The 12508-nt window shown below is 39.7% G+C and overlaps 1 protein-coding gene and 1 pseudogene across 2 annotated transcripts in view; one reads left to right on the top strand and one right to left on the bottom strand.

Annotated features, from left to right (window-relative positions):
- Nucleotides 1-12508, bottom strand: part of SLC4A4 (solute carrier family 4 member 4) — a 350735-nt gene that overhangs the window by 207987 nt on the left and 130240 nt on the right. For both annotated transcript variants that reach the window (XM_045079852.1, XM_045079853.1), the window contains exon 4: nucleotides 1755-1890. In XM_045079852.1, coding sequence (XP_044935787.1) covers nucleotides 1755-1890 — 136 coding nt within the window. The remainder of the gene's footprint in view (nucleotides 1-1754; nucleotides 1891-12508) is intronic.
- Nucleotides 6952-7363, top strand: LOC106007218 (annotated as a pseudogene).

Below are 12508 nucleotides of genomic sequence, written 5' to 3'. Positions count from 1 at the left end.
ATCGCATTTACATTGAATGAAGCAGTAGTAACTGCGGCAAGTCCTATACAGAAGTCATAGAGTATAGCCTGGTGTGAGCATGTTTCTCCCAGACAGCCTCCCCTCCCCCACTGCCAAGACATGGTGTACTCCCAGCACACATTCTTTCCAACAATTCAGTATCTCAAGGACTAATAACATCACCAAAAATGACACATGTGTTCTCAAGGAAATAAAGTCTTTAAGGATGGTAAAGAATTCAAAATTATCTTCATCGTAAGAAGCTTACGTGAAAATTCTAGTCCATCTCACTCAGTGTTTAATTACCCACACAATGAACTGTCACTTCTCCACCTTTCAGACACCAGAGGTCATATGAAATATAACCCACCTTGGACTGAAAGAAAAAGCAGAAAGCTATATTTGAATTCTACTCTATGAGAGGTACTTGCACAGAATCTCAAGAAGAAGATATGAATCAAAGTAGCATTTCCAGTGACAACCAACTGAACTAGTACACACAGAGGGATGGAACTTTATTTTTGTTTTTAAAGATTTATTTATTTATTTGACAGAGAGAGATCACAAGTAGGCAGAGAAACAGGCAGAAAGAGAGAGGAGGAAGCAGGCTCCCCGCTGAGCAGAGAGCCCGATGAGGGGCTCGATCCCAGGACCCCAGGATCATGACCTGAGCCGAAGGCAGAGGCTAAACCCACGGAGCCACCCAGGTGCCCCAGAGGGATGGAACTTTAAAGCTATAAACTATGCATGAAGTTACAGAGATGCAAGGCAGTATCACCTTCACGGGGCAGAAGAGAACATGCATCTCAGGGAGATGGGTGAGGGCACGAGCGGCCCACAGTGAAGCAGCCAGTCAGCAGCAAAGCCAAGACGAGACCAACTGGCATGGAGTATATAACTTAATCCATATGAGGAAAGAAGGAAAAGCTCTGTTATCACGAGATGAATGAAACCTTCGATGTTCCCATCGTGCTTAGCAATTTACAAGAGATCTCCGCAAATATACATACATACAGGCACGTATATAGATACCTGATAGAAGTGGATGAATATTAAGTCAACATAAATATATACTACATATCTCGTATTACACACGTATCTGTGTAGTAGGTATTATTATCCACTTTTTATGGATGAAACCACGAGTCCTGGGACACTGAGTGCTATGCAGCGAACAGGGGCCAGAATCTGAAATTGAACTCAGGTCTCCAAACCCCCAATTCATCTGAAACTTCTACTTGTTTTTGCATACACTTAAAGGAGGATAGCTTCTTCCTTGCAAATAATGGCAAGTTTGGGGGTAAACCCTGTCTTTGCAACCTGCCTCGGAAGTGGGAATGGCTAACAAATCCGATGTGATTCCACAAGACACCTCGGCCAGGGGGGGGGGGAGGCTGCAGACACCTATTTCCAGGCGATCCTGTTCATCTCTTCAAGATATTTTACTACTCCATAGCCTAGGAATCGAGTTACTTCTAATGCTTCATGAAGGGTAAAGCTGTAACAACGGGAGTCAGCCTCAACCCCGCTCCAAGAGGGAAACAAAGGGTGTGCTGCAGCCATAGGCACACAACAGAGAAGAAGAGGAATCCTCAACTCCTTCCCCAGCCGACACGATGCTCCTCAGACCCTCGACGCCCGGCGCCGATGCTCCTCAGACCCTCGACGCCCGGCGCTGAGGGCAAGGCGCTCCCACGGGCGCTCCCGCCCCGCCCCGCCTCGCTCCCCGGGGAGCCGCGCCCGCCGCGCCTCACCTGGCCGTCTCCTTCCACTCCATCTCCTGCCCGTCCACGGCCAGCAGCTCATCGAGTTCGGTGAAGAGCTGAGGGGGCGCCGGGCTGTCGTCCTCCTCGCCCAGGATGAACCGGATGCGTTCGGCGGCCGGGGAGACTGCAGAAGTGAAAATACTGCGGTGAGACACTGGCTGCACCAGCCTGAGGCACGTGAGGCTTCGAGCTCGGTCCCCGAGGCTGCCGGCCTTCCCCGCCACGCTCTCTGCGGACATCCTGGACATCCTCCCGGCTGAGCCTCCCTGGTCGCCCGCCGCCGCCGCGCGAACCAACTCCGGGCCTGTTCCTCCAGGCCCACGCCGGCTGTCGCGTCGCCACCGCGCGCTCGGGGACGGGCCTCCAGGTCTGGGGGGCACCGGGGCCAAGAGCCTTCAGCCCTCAGAGGAGCGGAGGTCCGGCCCAATGACCTTCCCCCGCTCCGCACTGAGGGCCCATCCCAAGCTATTAGACAGAAACCAGCCCGCGCCAACCACCGCTTCGGCCGCAGTGGGAGGGCCGCAGAGACCCCAATCCGGAGCTCCCCCAGGCCCTCGCCTCCCACCCGCCTTCCCTCCGTCCAATGCCTGAGGCTCACGTCCTCTAGGAGCCTCGTGGCCTGTGCCTGGCTAAGGGCAAAGTTGATGAAGGAATATTTAACAAGAGGGGCCTCTTCTTGACATAAGGGCAGTACCCAAACATGTTTAGTCACACGCCAATGCACTTGAAAAACAAGCCCAAGTAAAATATTGTACACCTGAGGAAAAATATTTTTTCGGACACACTCAAGCACGTAATTGAATGCCCTACTGGCTCCTTTTGACCCTATCTCCTGAAATTCATGTAATGAAAAATTAACTAGAACTTCCCTCCGGTTGTGGGCTATTTTCCCCTTCCTCTTCTTTTGTTGTTGTTGTTGTTGTTGTTGTTGTTGAAGAAAAGGAAAGCATCTGGAAACTGATGATCATATTACAAAACTAAGGCCACAGATACTCTCTATAATCCCTGGGCAAAACCGGAAATGGTATTTACATGTGAATATAGTCCAGGTACACAGATTTATGTGTGTACGTGTGTATATATGTATGTATGTATGTATACACACATACACAAAAACACACACAAATTGTAAAAACATGTGTACTCAAATGACCCAATAAAACAAGAATATTCCTGGGGCACCTGAGTAGCTCAGTTGTTAAGCATCTGCCTTTGGCTCAGGTCGTGATCCAGGGTCCTGGGATCCAGCTCCACATCAGGCTCCCTGTTCAGCAGGAAGCCTGTTTCTCCCTCTCCCAGTCCCCCGCGTGTGTTCCTGCTCTCTCACTCTCTCTCTCTCTGTCAAGTAAATAAATAAATAATCTTTAAACAATTATTTTAAAAACAAGAATATTCCTATCATCTGAACGCTGCTATAATACAGGACAATATGAAATTCTACAGATCAAAAGATACTACAAACACGTGAAAAATATTCAACTTAACTAGTAATCAAAATTAATTATTAAAATAAAATACAACTTTTACCTAGGAAAATAGAAAATATGTAAAAAAAATTATAATCCCAATGTTGCCAGAGATTTAGGACACATGCGCTAGTACCTCTCAATTTACGTCACCAAGAGAAGCCTAAATGGGAACCTGTCTCTGAAGGGAAATTTAGAAGGATATGGAAATGTTTTAAAAGTGTATATATCCTGTGAGCCAGTAATCTTACCACTAGAAAGACATTCATTTCAAAGAAATAATAGCTGTTACTTCAAAGATGGAGGTGCCTACTGCAACACTGCTTATCACTGAGAAAAAGGAGGACTGGCTAAATATACTACACCACAACTGTTCAGTAAATCAGCATGTAGTTATAAAACATGAAGTTGAGATTATCATTTCTGACATATATACAATGCCAAAGGAAAAATAAAGTTGCAAAATCATATGAATAAAGTAATCCCACCTTAGTAAAGAAAAAAGCACACATATATCCATAAAATTAAGTCTGGAGTCGTGGGAAACCCTCACTATGCAGGGTTCCAAGATGTGTGAATTTCAGTTACTGTTATTTAGTTAAAGAACACAAGTCCCCCAATAATACAGTTGAAATTTCAGTGAGCATAGTATATGAACTGTGGGTAACTGCATAAAGTGCGAGCTTCACTGCGAGCTCTTCTGACGTTAATTACAATGTAAATAACAGACATGCTTCACGATCAGTGACTGATCATAATGGTTCTTCCAACGTCTGTCAGTGATCGGCCACTGCACATTTGTTACCCAAAAAAGAAGATGACCACGACGACCGAGAAGAAGGGGAGAAAGAAGAGGAAGAAAAGAAGGTGACGAAGGAGGGGAAAAAAGCATTTCACATTTAAGAAACTCTCAGACACATTTCTTGACATGGAAAGCACAAAGGAGAAAATTCTAGAAGCTGATCCAAACTTAGAGAGGAGTACGTAATTCATCGGGGCATAGAAAAGATGCTTGCTCCCGTTCAAAAGCTGCACAGCAGGAAGAAGGCAAGCATTATTCAAACCACTCCTGACAAGACTTTACAAAGAAATAAAACACTTTAATCTCAGTATTTCTGACATTTTAAATTAGGGTGTACTAAATATTAGTTTTACTTTTTTTTTTTTTCATTTCTCTATACCTTTATCACTAATAGCGAGAGAGATTTTAATCATTTGGCAAAAATTTTTTTAAAGGTCAAAGAAAAATACTTTCTCTTCTCCCATTGATTATTAGGATTGTTGTGTATAATTTCAGTTTGAATAGTCACATTTACGGCTTTGCCCTCCCATGCAAAGCAAAGACGACCTATATGTACACCTTTTTGACTGTTATACAGTTTATTTCTAGGGCTCTATGTTCTTCCTTTCACTTTTTGACCAGTTCTGCAGTGTTCACAGTTCATCCATACAATATTTACTGAGTACTGTCTTTGCGCTAAATGGGCTTTGTTTCAGGTTCTGAAGATAAAGCAAAAAACTTGACAACAAGATCCTTGTTCTTATCAAGTATATTTGCTAGAAAGGGCAACAAACATTTACCAGTTATTTGGTTAGTGAAGAATTAATTGGCTGAATGAATAAATTAGTACATAGACCAACAAAAATATCTGCAAACTGTTCTGTGTTCACAGGACATTCAAATAAGATAACAATATCTATTAATATAGGATGCAGTATGTTTAATTTCTGTAATTAGGGGGGAAAATGACTGAAACTTCTTAATATCTCTTGGAGGAAAAAAACCTAAGTTCCAGAACTTTTGTGTAAGAACATTTGCAACGTCTTTCCAATCAAGAAAGGGAAAGTGTCGTAAACTAGCTTGATAACTCTAGCAAGTTTCTTTCCTCGGTTGCCCCCCTAAGCTTCCCTGGGAATTAGAAGGAAGAGGCCACAACAACTGTACTGTAAATATAGACCTGTGGGAGGGGCAGCCTCTGTAACCAGCAAATACCCTTCCCAATTTCTAACATGATTCTTTTTTTTTTTTAAGATTTTATTTATTTATTTGACACACAGAGAGAGAAATCTCAAGTAGTCAGAGAGGGAGGCAGAGAGAGAGAGGGGGAAGCAGGCTCTCCGATGAGCAGAGAGTCCGATGCAGGACTCAATCCCAGGACCCTGAGATCATGACCTGAGCTGAAGGCAGAGGCTTAACCCACTGAGCCACCCAGGCGCCCTCTAACATGATTCTTAACACAAATACATGCAAAGTGGGAGTCTCCCTAATGAAGGATATCAGGAATTCTTTTTTTTTTTTCCCTGTAAATTTGGATCAAAAGGAAATGAGCTAAATAGAAGATAAAGTACTGCACTGAAATTAAGAATATAGAACTCTGGAACCAAACTACTTTGGTTTGAATTCAAATTCTGCTACTTATATGCATGCTGTGTGATCTGAAACAAGTTAATTAACCTCTCTGTGCTTCAAGTTCCTCACCTGAAAAATAGGGTGATGATGATCAATTATCATATCTAAAATACAAGGTTTAAATTAGTTGAAAAACTGCCAGCCCTTACTAGCAAAACCTGCCTAGCCTTTAAGAAAGAAAGCACTCACAGATATTGGCCCTCAGAGCCCCTGTATGTTGAAAATACATAAGGTAGGAAAGAAAAAGCCAAAAGTTCTGCATGTGTTACTTCAGTGAATTCAGCAGCTTTAGTAATGAGAACATAAAGGTGTATCTTTCTGGGAAACAGCCAATAAAAGAACAGGGGGAAATAATGAAACCTCTTTAGTCTCACTTTAATAACTGGGGGGGGGGGAAACATCAGAAAAACAACTTACATTGCAGATGAATAGATTATGATTGTAAGTAATAACTCACCTAGTTTCATCATAAAAGAGAACCTTGAGAAAAATGAGAAAGGGTGACAGGGAGGCAGGAAATGAGGGGAGAGAGAAAAACTGTCAAATTAATCCAATCACCTTTGCCAGAACAGAAGGCCTATAGATCAAAGCCAAGTTAATGCCTCTAATCTGCCTTGATTTTTTTTTCTTTTTTTATTCTGCCCTCTAGTTAGAATGTGTTTTGGGGGTTTTCAAGGGGCTCTAGGCTTTTTTTCCCCCTGAGTAGCTATAGAATTTCCCAGAGGGCCCTACTAAGTGTGGCCATCTCTGACCAGCATCCACCTGCAGGGTGACAATGTCATAGTGTGCGATGGCTGGGGAGACTCAGTGCTCCCAAATTCCCAGTGCTGACAAGAAGGAAGGCAAATATGTGGCAGGAATGCTGTGGTACCCACTTCCCACGAGCAGCAGCCATAGCAGACATCACGTGCATTCCTGCTGAGACCGAACTTGACCTCAGAGTAGCCAATACACACCAATCAGAGATGGTGTGTGAGGGACCCCTCTCCAATGACACCTACCTGGGTAGACAGTCAACTCTCAGGGTGCCTGTCATGTCACTTTGACCCCTAATCTATGCACCCAAACTGTCTCCCACAAAAACCCAGAAATGTCTGGTGACCAAAGAACATGCCTGCTCGATTTTCACCAAGCTCAGCCAGGAACCCCAGTGTCACAAGCAAGCTCAGAGGCGTTCACGGCTGTTGTCACAGTTCATCTGCTAAGCTCTGCCCTAGAACACGGGCATAGGCAGGAACAGACCCCCATCCAGGAAAGAATTCAGGTATTTCCCAAGAATGACCAGAAGGTAAATAGAATTTCGTGATTATGGGTCGGAAGACAGACTCACTCTCTTCCCTAAAAGAACTGACTTTTAAAGAACAGAGTTCAATTAGTTCTCAGAAGAGAACTCAAGGAACCTCTACAAGGTGCTCATTTTCTAGCCAAAAGTCTGGGTGATGCCTTAAAACTTATTTAACAACCAGAATTAACAAAGAAAGTGGACATGGTTTGGATAGTGGGAGGCAGTTCTGCTTATAAGGAAGGCATGAACAAATCAGACCATCTCAAACTATTTGTGACAAGGATCATGCAGGAATTTGAAAATAACACATTTTTTTTTCCAGAAACTGATTTGGGGAAATATAAGCTTCTTCCAGAATACCCAAGTGTTCTTTCTGGTGTCCAAGAGGAAAAAAGGTATTAAGTGGAAATTTGAAGTATATAAAAAGAATGATTAATGTGAAGGTGTTTTCTGATTTATTTTAAGTTGTTCCCCCTGCTCTCCAATTATATATTTTAATGTTAGAAAAAAAAAAAAAGACTTTTGTTGACTTTAGATCAAAGCATAACTACTTCTAAGCAATGTGTTTATTAATTAATCTTAATCTTAACTAGACTCTAATTAAGATTAATCTTAACTAGATTATACCAGATACCATTTGTGAAACATTTCTTGCTATCACTGTCTGAATACCAATCAAGGAAAATCACCTGCTTATCTACCTATCACCTACATACCTACCAAAACACCAAAGTGGGAGAATCCCCTGATATCATGAGTTGAAATCAGGGCTTATACAGATAGGAGCTAGACAGGTTTGTCTAAAGGTCAGAAATAAATTATACACAGAAGAGCTAGAACTTAAACATTAAAAGAAAATTAGGTCAAAATGGAGACTATGAATTACTCTGTGCATATCTTCTGAAAAAAAAAAAAAAAGTTTTGTTCACTCAGATAGGAAATCAGTAAGATGAGAACTCTAGTACATTCCATATAGATAGTAAAGAAGCAGGCAGGAAACTAACTTTTTGAAGGTTAAGAGAGAAGGTCTAAAACTCTAAAAATTCTGGTTCTGATCTTTGGTGAGATTCCATGGGATGGTGCAATAATAAAAAAAATAGACTGCTCTTTATGAAAAAGAGTAATCTAATAACAAGCATATGGTTAAAATAAAAAATTCAAAGAGGTAATAAATTGAAAATGGATAATGCCAGAAACCAAAATTACTAAGTTAGAAAGTAAACTTCACAAACTTAAAAATTGAAGTTAAAATATGTTTTACCCATCATGTTAGCAAAGATCTGAGTTATTAGTTATCCAGAGAAATAGAATTTTTTGCCTTATTAGTTGATACAAACTTTTTAAAGTGTAAGTTAGCAATATTAATTAAAAATCAAAATAATCTGGGTTTGGATCCAGAACTTCCACTTATAGAAATTAATCCTGAACAAAGAGATGGACCCAAGAGTATCTTTGGCACCATTATTTTTTTAAGGATTTTAGTTATTTACCTGACAGAGAGCACAAGTATGCATAGAGGCAGGCAGAGAGAGAGGAGGAAGCAGAGCAGAAAGCCCGATGTGGGGCTCGATCCAGGACCCTGGAATCATGACCTGAGCCGAAGGCAGAGACTTTAACCCACTGAGCCACCCAGGTGCCCTGTGGCACCATTATTTTTAATCTTGGAAGCAACCCAGGTGTCAATCAATAAAGAAACAAGGAAACGGAAGGGATGGGAAAGGAAGGGAAAAACTCGATAATACGCTTGCTCATTTCCAGATCTTTTTTCATCTTTCCTATCGGCTATGGTCTTTTCTCTCCTCTCTAAATCTGACTCAATTTCCAAGGCCCAGGTAAAAATTCTTTTCCAATAACCTATATTAACCATTCACAGAAATATGACTCTCTTCTTTATTCAAACTATAGCACTTTGTCTGAATTATCATTTAAGCACCACCAAATTTATAGCCTGGGCATTATTACCTAACCTACGGTGATGTGACCTCTCTCCAACTAACCACCAAGCTCCTGGAGGACAGAATCTGTCTAGGTACTTTCCTTGAAGACCAACACAGTACTATGCACTTAATCATCACCTGAAATATTAAATTAATGAATTAGATAAGGAAGAATAAACCTTGGACATTGTCAAGGACACAAAAACATAACCATGTGCAAAAGGAAGCTTACATTAAGAACTCTGAAATGGAAAATATCCAAGTTTTGGAAACTGTTCTTATTTCATCCTTCCCCTTAATCCATCTTTGCATTAAGGTGACCAGTTAACTTACTTACCAGAAGACAGTGACCAGAAGACAGTCACCATTTCCTATTGAGTAAGCCACAAAGAAAAGAATGAACACTTCCAGTAAGCTATTTTCCTCTGGTAGATGCAATCTCTTCCTATCCTGAGGGACCACAACATTTAATCTGCACTCCTATTAAGACATTTAGTATCCACTGTTTTGTGGGTTATCCACTGCTGTACTTTGTCTTTGTACCATTACTAAGCCAACCTACCTGGATCTTCACTTACCTAAACTACTCTTGGCGCCTACCTTGTGCACAGTGAGGTTGGACAAAAAGGAATGGGTGAATGAATAAGGAAATGAGTGGAAGAATACATAATATATATTCTGCCTCAGTTTCTCAAAAAAATCTTTCTTTGCTTCTTTCCTCTCCTTCCCAGAGGCTTAGCAATGCCTGAAGTATAGTTCTATGTTTTCGTTTTGATTACTTAATTAATACTTAATAGTTTTTAGTGTATGAGACACTATGCTCTTTGTTAAAAGTACACAAAATATTTTTAAGATAAGGTCCTTGTTCTCAAGGGACAATGGGAAAAATTCGATCAATAAAAACACAATATGCAATTACTAACATTTTTGAATGCTTACACTGTATCAGGCACTGTGTTAAGGGCTCTTCACTTACATCATTTGTTTCACAAAAAAATATGAAATATCTATTATTATCAACCTCTTGTACTACTCATATTATAGACAGAGAAACTGAGTATTTAAGAGATTAAGGGACTTCCCCAAGATCACACAACCAGTAAATGATATGACCTCAAACCTCAAACTAGTTGTATTATTTCCAAGCCCATTTTTGTAGCCACCACTCTTTAAAAGATGAGCTCATTTTAAGAAAAAAAAAAAAAAAAGCTGTATGAACAGTAAATATACTGGATCTCAGGAGAGGTAGAAATCAGCAAGTGTACAGCATTTGTACTATACATGTACAGCAAATGTAGTGTATTTCAGGAGAGGTAGAAATCATAATGGCACATGAAATAGTCCTAAAGTAAGTTAACTGAACATTTGGTTCATTAACCACCAAAAGGCAAATTGTGAATGTGCCTTTTTGTTTTTGGTCTGGAAAACATCCCACTGTGGCCACCCTACAGGCTACCAAAAAAATTTCTTTTTAATAGAAATACTGATCATTATGAACAACTCATACTGAGCATGACAAGTTTACATGCAAATTCCCTTCTGTGGGTGTAATGAAGACTTACAGATTTTGTATTTTTCTCCTTGGCAAAATTCACCATCTGATAAGTCTCAGCTCTCAAACCAAAGTAAATAAGTAAGTAAGTAAGTAAATAAATAAATAAATGGGACCCCAGGGTGGCTCAGTCAGTTAATTGTCCAACTCTTCATTTCAGTTCAGGTCATGATCTCAGAGTTGTGGTATCGAGCTCCACATTGGGCTCTGTTCTCAGCAGGGAGTCTGCTTGAAATTCTCTCTCTCCCTCCTCCTCTGCCCCTCTTCACCTGTCTCAAATAAAATCTTTTTAAAAAATAAAAATAAATAGCTATTTATTTAAGTTGTCAAGGTGCTATCACCAGTTGATTTACATTTTAAGTATTCATTTCTCTCCATTTTGAGTTAAGGGTCTATAAATCAACACCACAGTTGCTAAAACTTCCACAATTCTAATTATTAGACCATTATAGTACTCTAAAAATATACTTAAATATATATATAAAATCATCAAACTTCAATTTCACATTCATAACTGTAAGAAATAAGAAATCACTAAATAAAGTTACATACATTAAAAATCTTTAAAACACACATGCATTATAGTAGCTATGTGTTACTCTTGCCCATTCAGCACCCCTACTCTCTTTTTCTGATAATAGCATCCCACTTTCCTTAGAAGAACCATTTTTATGCTTAGAAGTCCAACAAGGATGAATCATTCCCTATGACCCAGGTCTGGAGAATGAGAATATCCCAAATCTTGGCCACAGTAATTAACTTTTGAGAGGACACTTTATCTAATCCAGGCCAACCAGAGTATATAAGTGTCAAACTTTTGTTGGCACTTCCAAGAAATAAATTTATGCTGAGGTGCTAATAAGATGGTAATAAAAGCTTTGAGTGCAGATGGCATCTTGCAACTCAAAGGGAAGAGTGTGTGTGAGAATAAAGTAAACATCAAAGGCAGAGACAGGTTCCAGGTGCCATTATTTAAGCACCTGGATCCAGCCATGCCTGAAGTTAGATACTTTGCAATCATACATGACAATTCCCTTTTAGCTTAAAGTAATCTAAGACAATTTTTTTGTCACTTGCAACCAAAGGAGTCCTGATATATACATGTCTACTTTAATGGGCTACAGTAGAGCTAGCTCATATTAGTCATCCACAAATTACCATCTTCAAATTAACTACATCAAACAACCTGTTTTTATAGAATTCTGGTTTTCTTGGAGTGATCTATACAATGCATCCAAACTTTCTTTTTTTTTTTTTTTTCTCCATGACTTAACCTACCTTTACCTCAATAAATCCAGAAAATGACTATTGACTTAACATGCTGGCAAGCTGTAGACAGGTAAATTAGATGGTTACTTTTTCTGTTCAATTAGCTAAGGAATTGAAACAGCCAAATAGCATTCATTAAGATGGATAATTTTTTAAATACTTAGGTATCCATGTATTAATAAGCTCGCACACATGAAAAGCTGTCAATTATGACAATTATCCTTAATATGCCATGACATTATTATGCAGCTATAGAAAGTCAACAGTGTTAGGAGCCTGGATTTCTGAATACTACCAAACTACCTTACTTACTTCAATTCCAACTAGCAAAAGGTGAGAAGAACCAGAGTTTGGTGAGACATTTTTGGAAAATACTGTGCTTAGCCTTTCCTCTCCAAAGTAATCAGAAAAATAATTTACCTAGAGTTTACATTATAAAAATGTTATCAGGATCTGAGTCATATCTATAAGGTATTCAAAATTCTTTAGAACAAAAGGTGATAGCCCTTACATTCCCCAACTTATTTTATCTTGCTCCTTTATAATTCCTGCCAACACAGTGAGTTGAAAAAATTAAAACAAGCTCCCTGTCAATGTTAATATGTGTTCTTTTAAATGGTGCTAAGCCATTTCCAAAGAAGTAGTCTCAGTGATGGTCTTAGAAGTCAAATAAATTTATTTTATCTATGAAATTCCAGACTTTTTCATCTGTCAAGTCTTTTATTAATTATTCTAATCATATTAATTATATTATTAATAGTATTTCAATATTTCAAGTATCTCTACTAGAAAGACATAAAATCCCAATCAGTCATTTTGGGTT

The sequence above is a fragment of the Mustela putorius genome, unplaced genomic scaffold, assembly GCF_011764305.1.
Source record: "Mustela putorius furo isolate JIRA1106 unplaced genomic scaffold, ASM1176430v1.1 tig00000430_pilon_pilon_pilon, whole genome shotgun sequence".
In the NCBI taxonomy this organism is placed as follows: Eukaryota; Metazoa; Chordata; class Mammalia; order Carnivora; family Mustelidae; genus Mustela; species Mustela putorius.
Note: the sequence above shows the minus strand (reverse complement) of the source record. Positions and strands in the feature narration are given on the sequence as shown.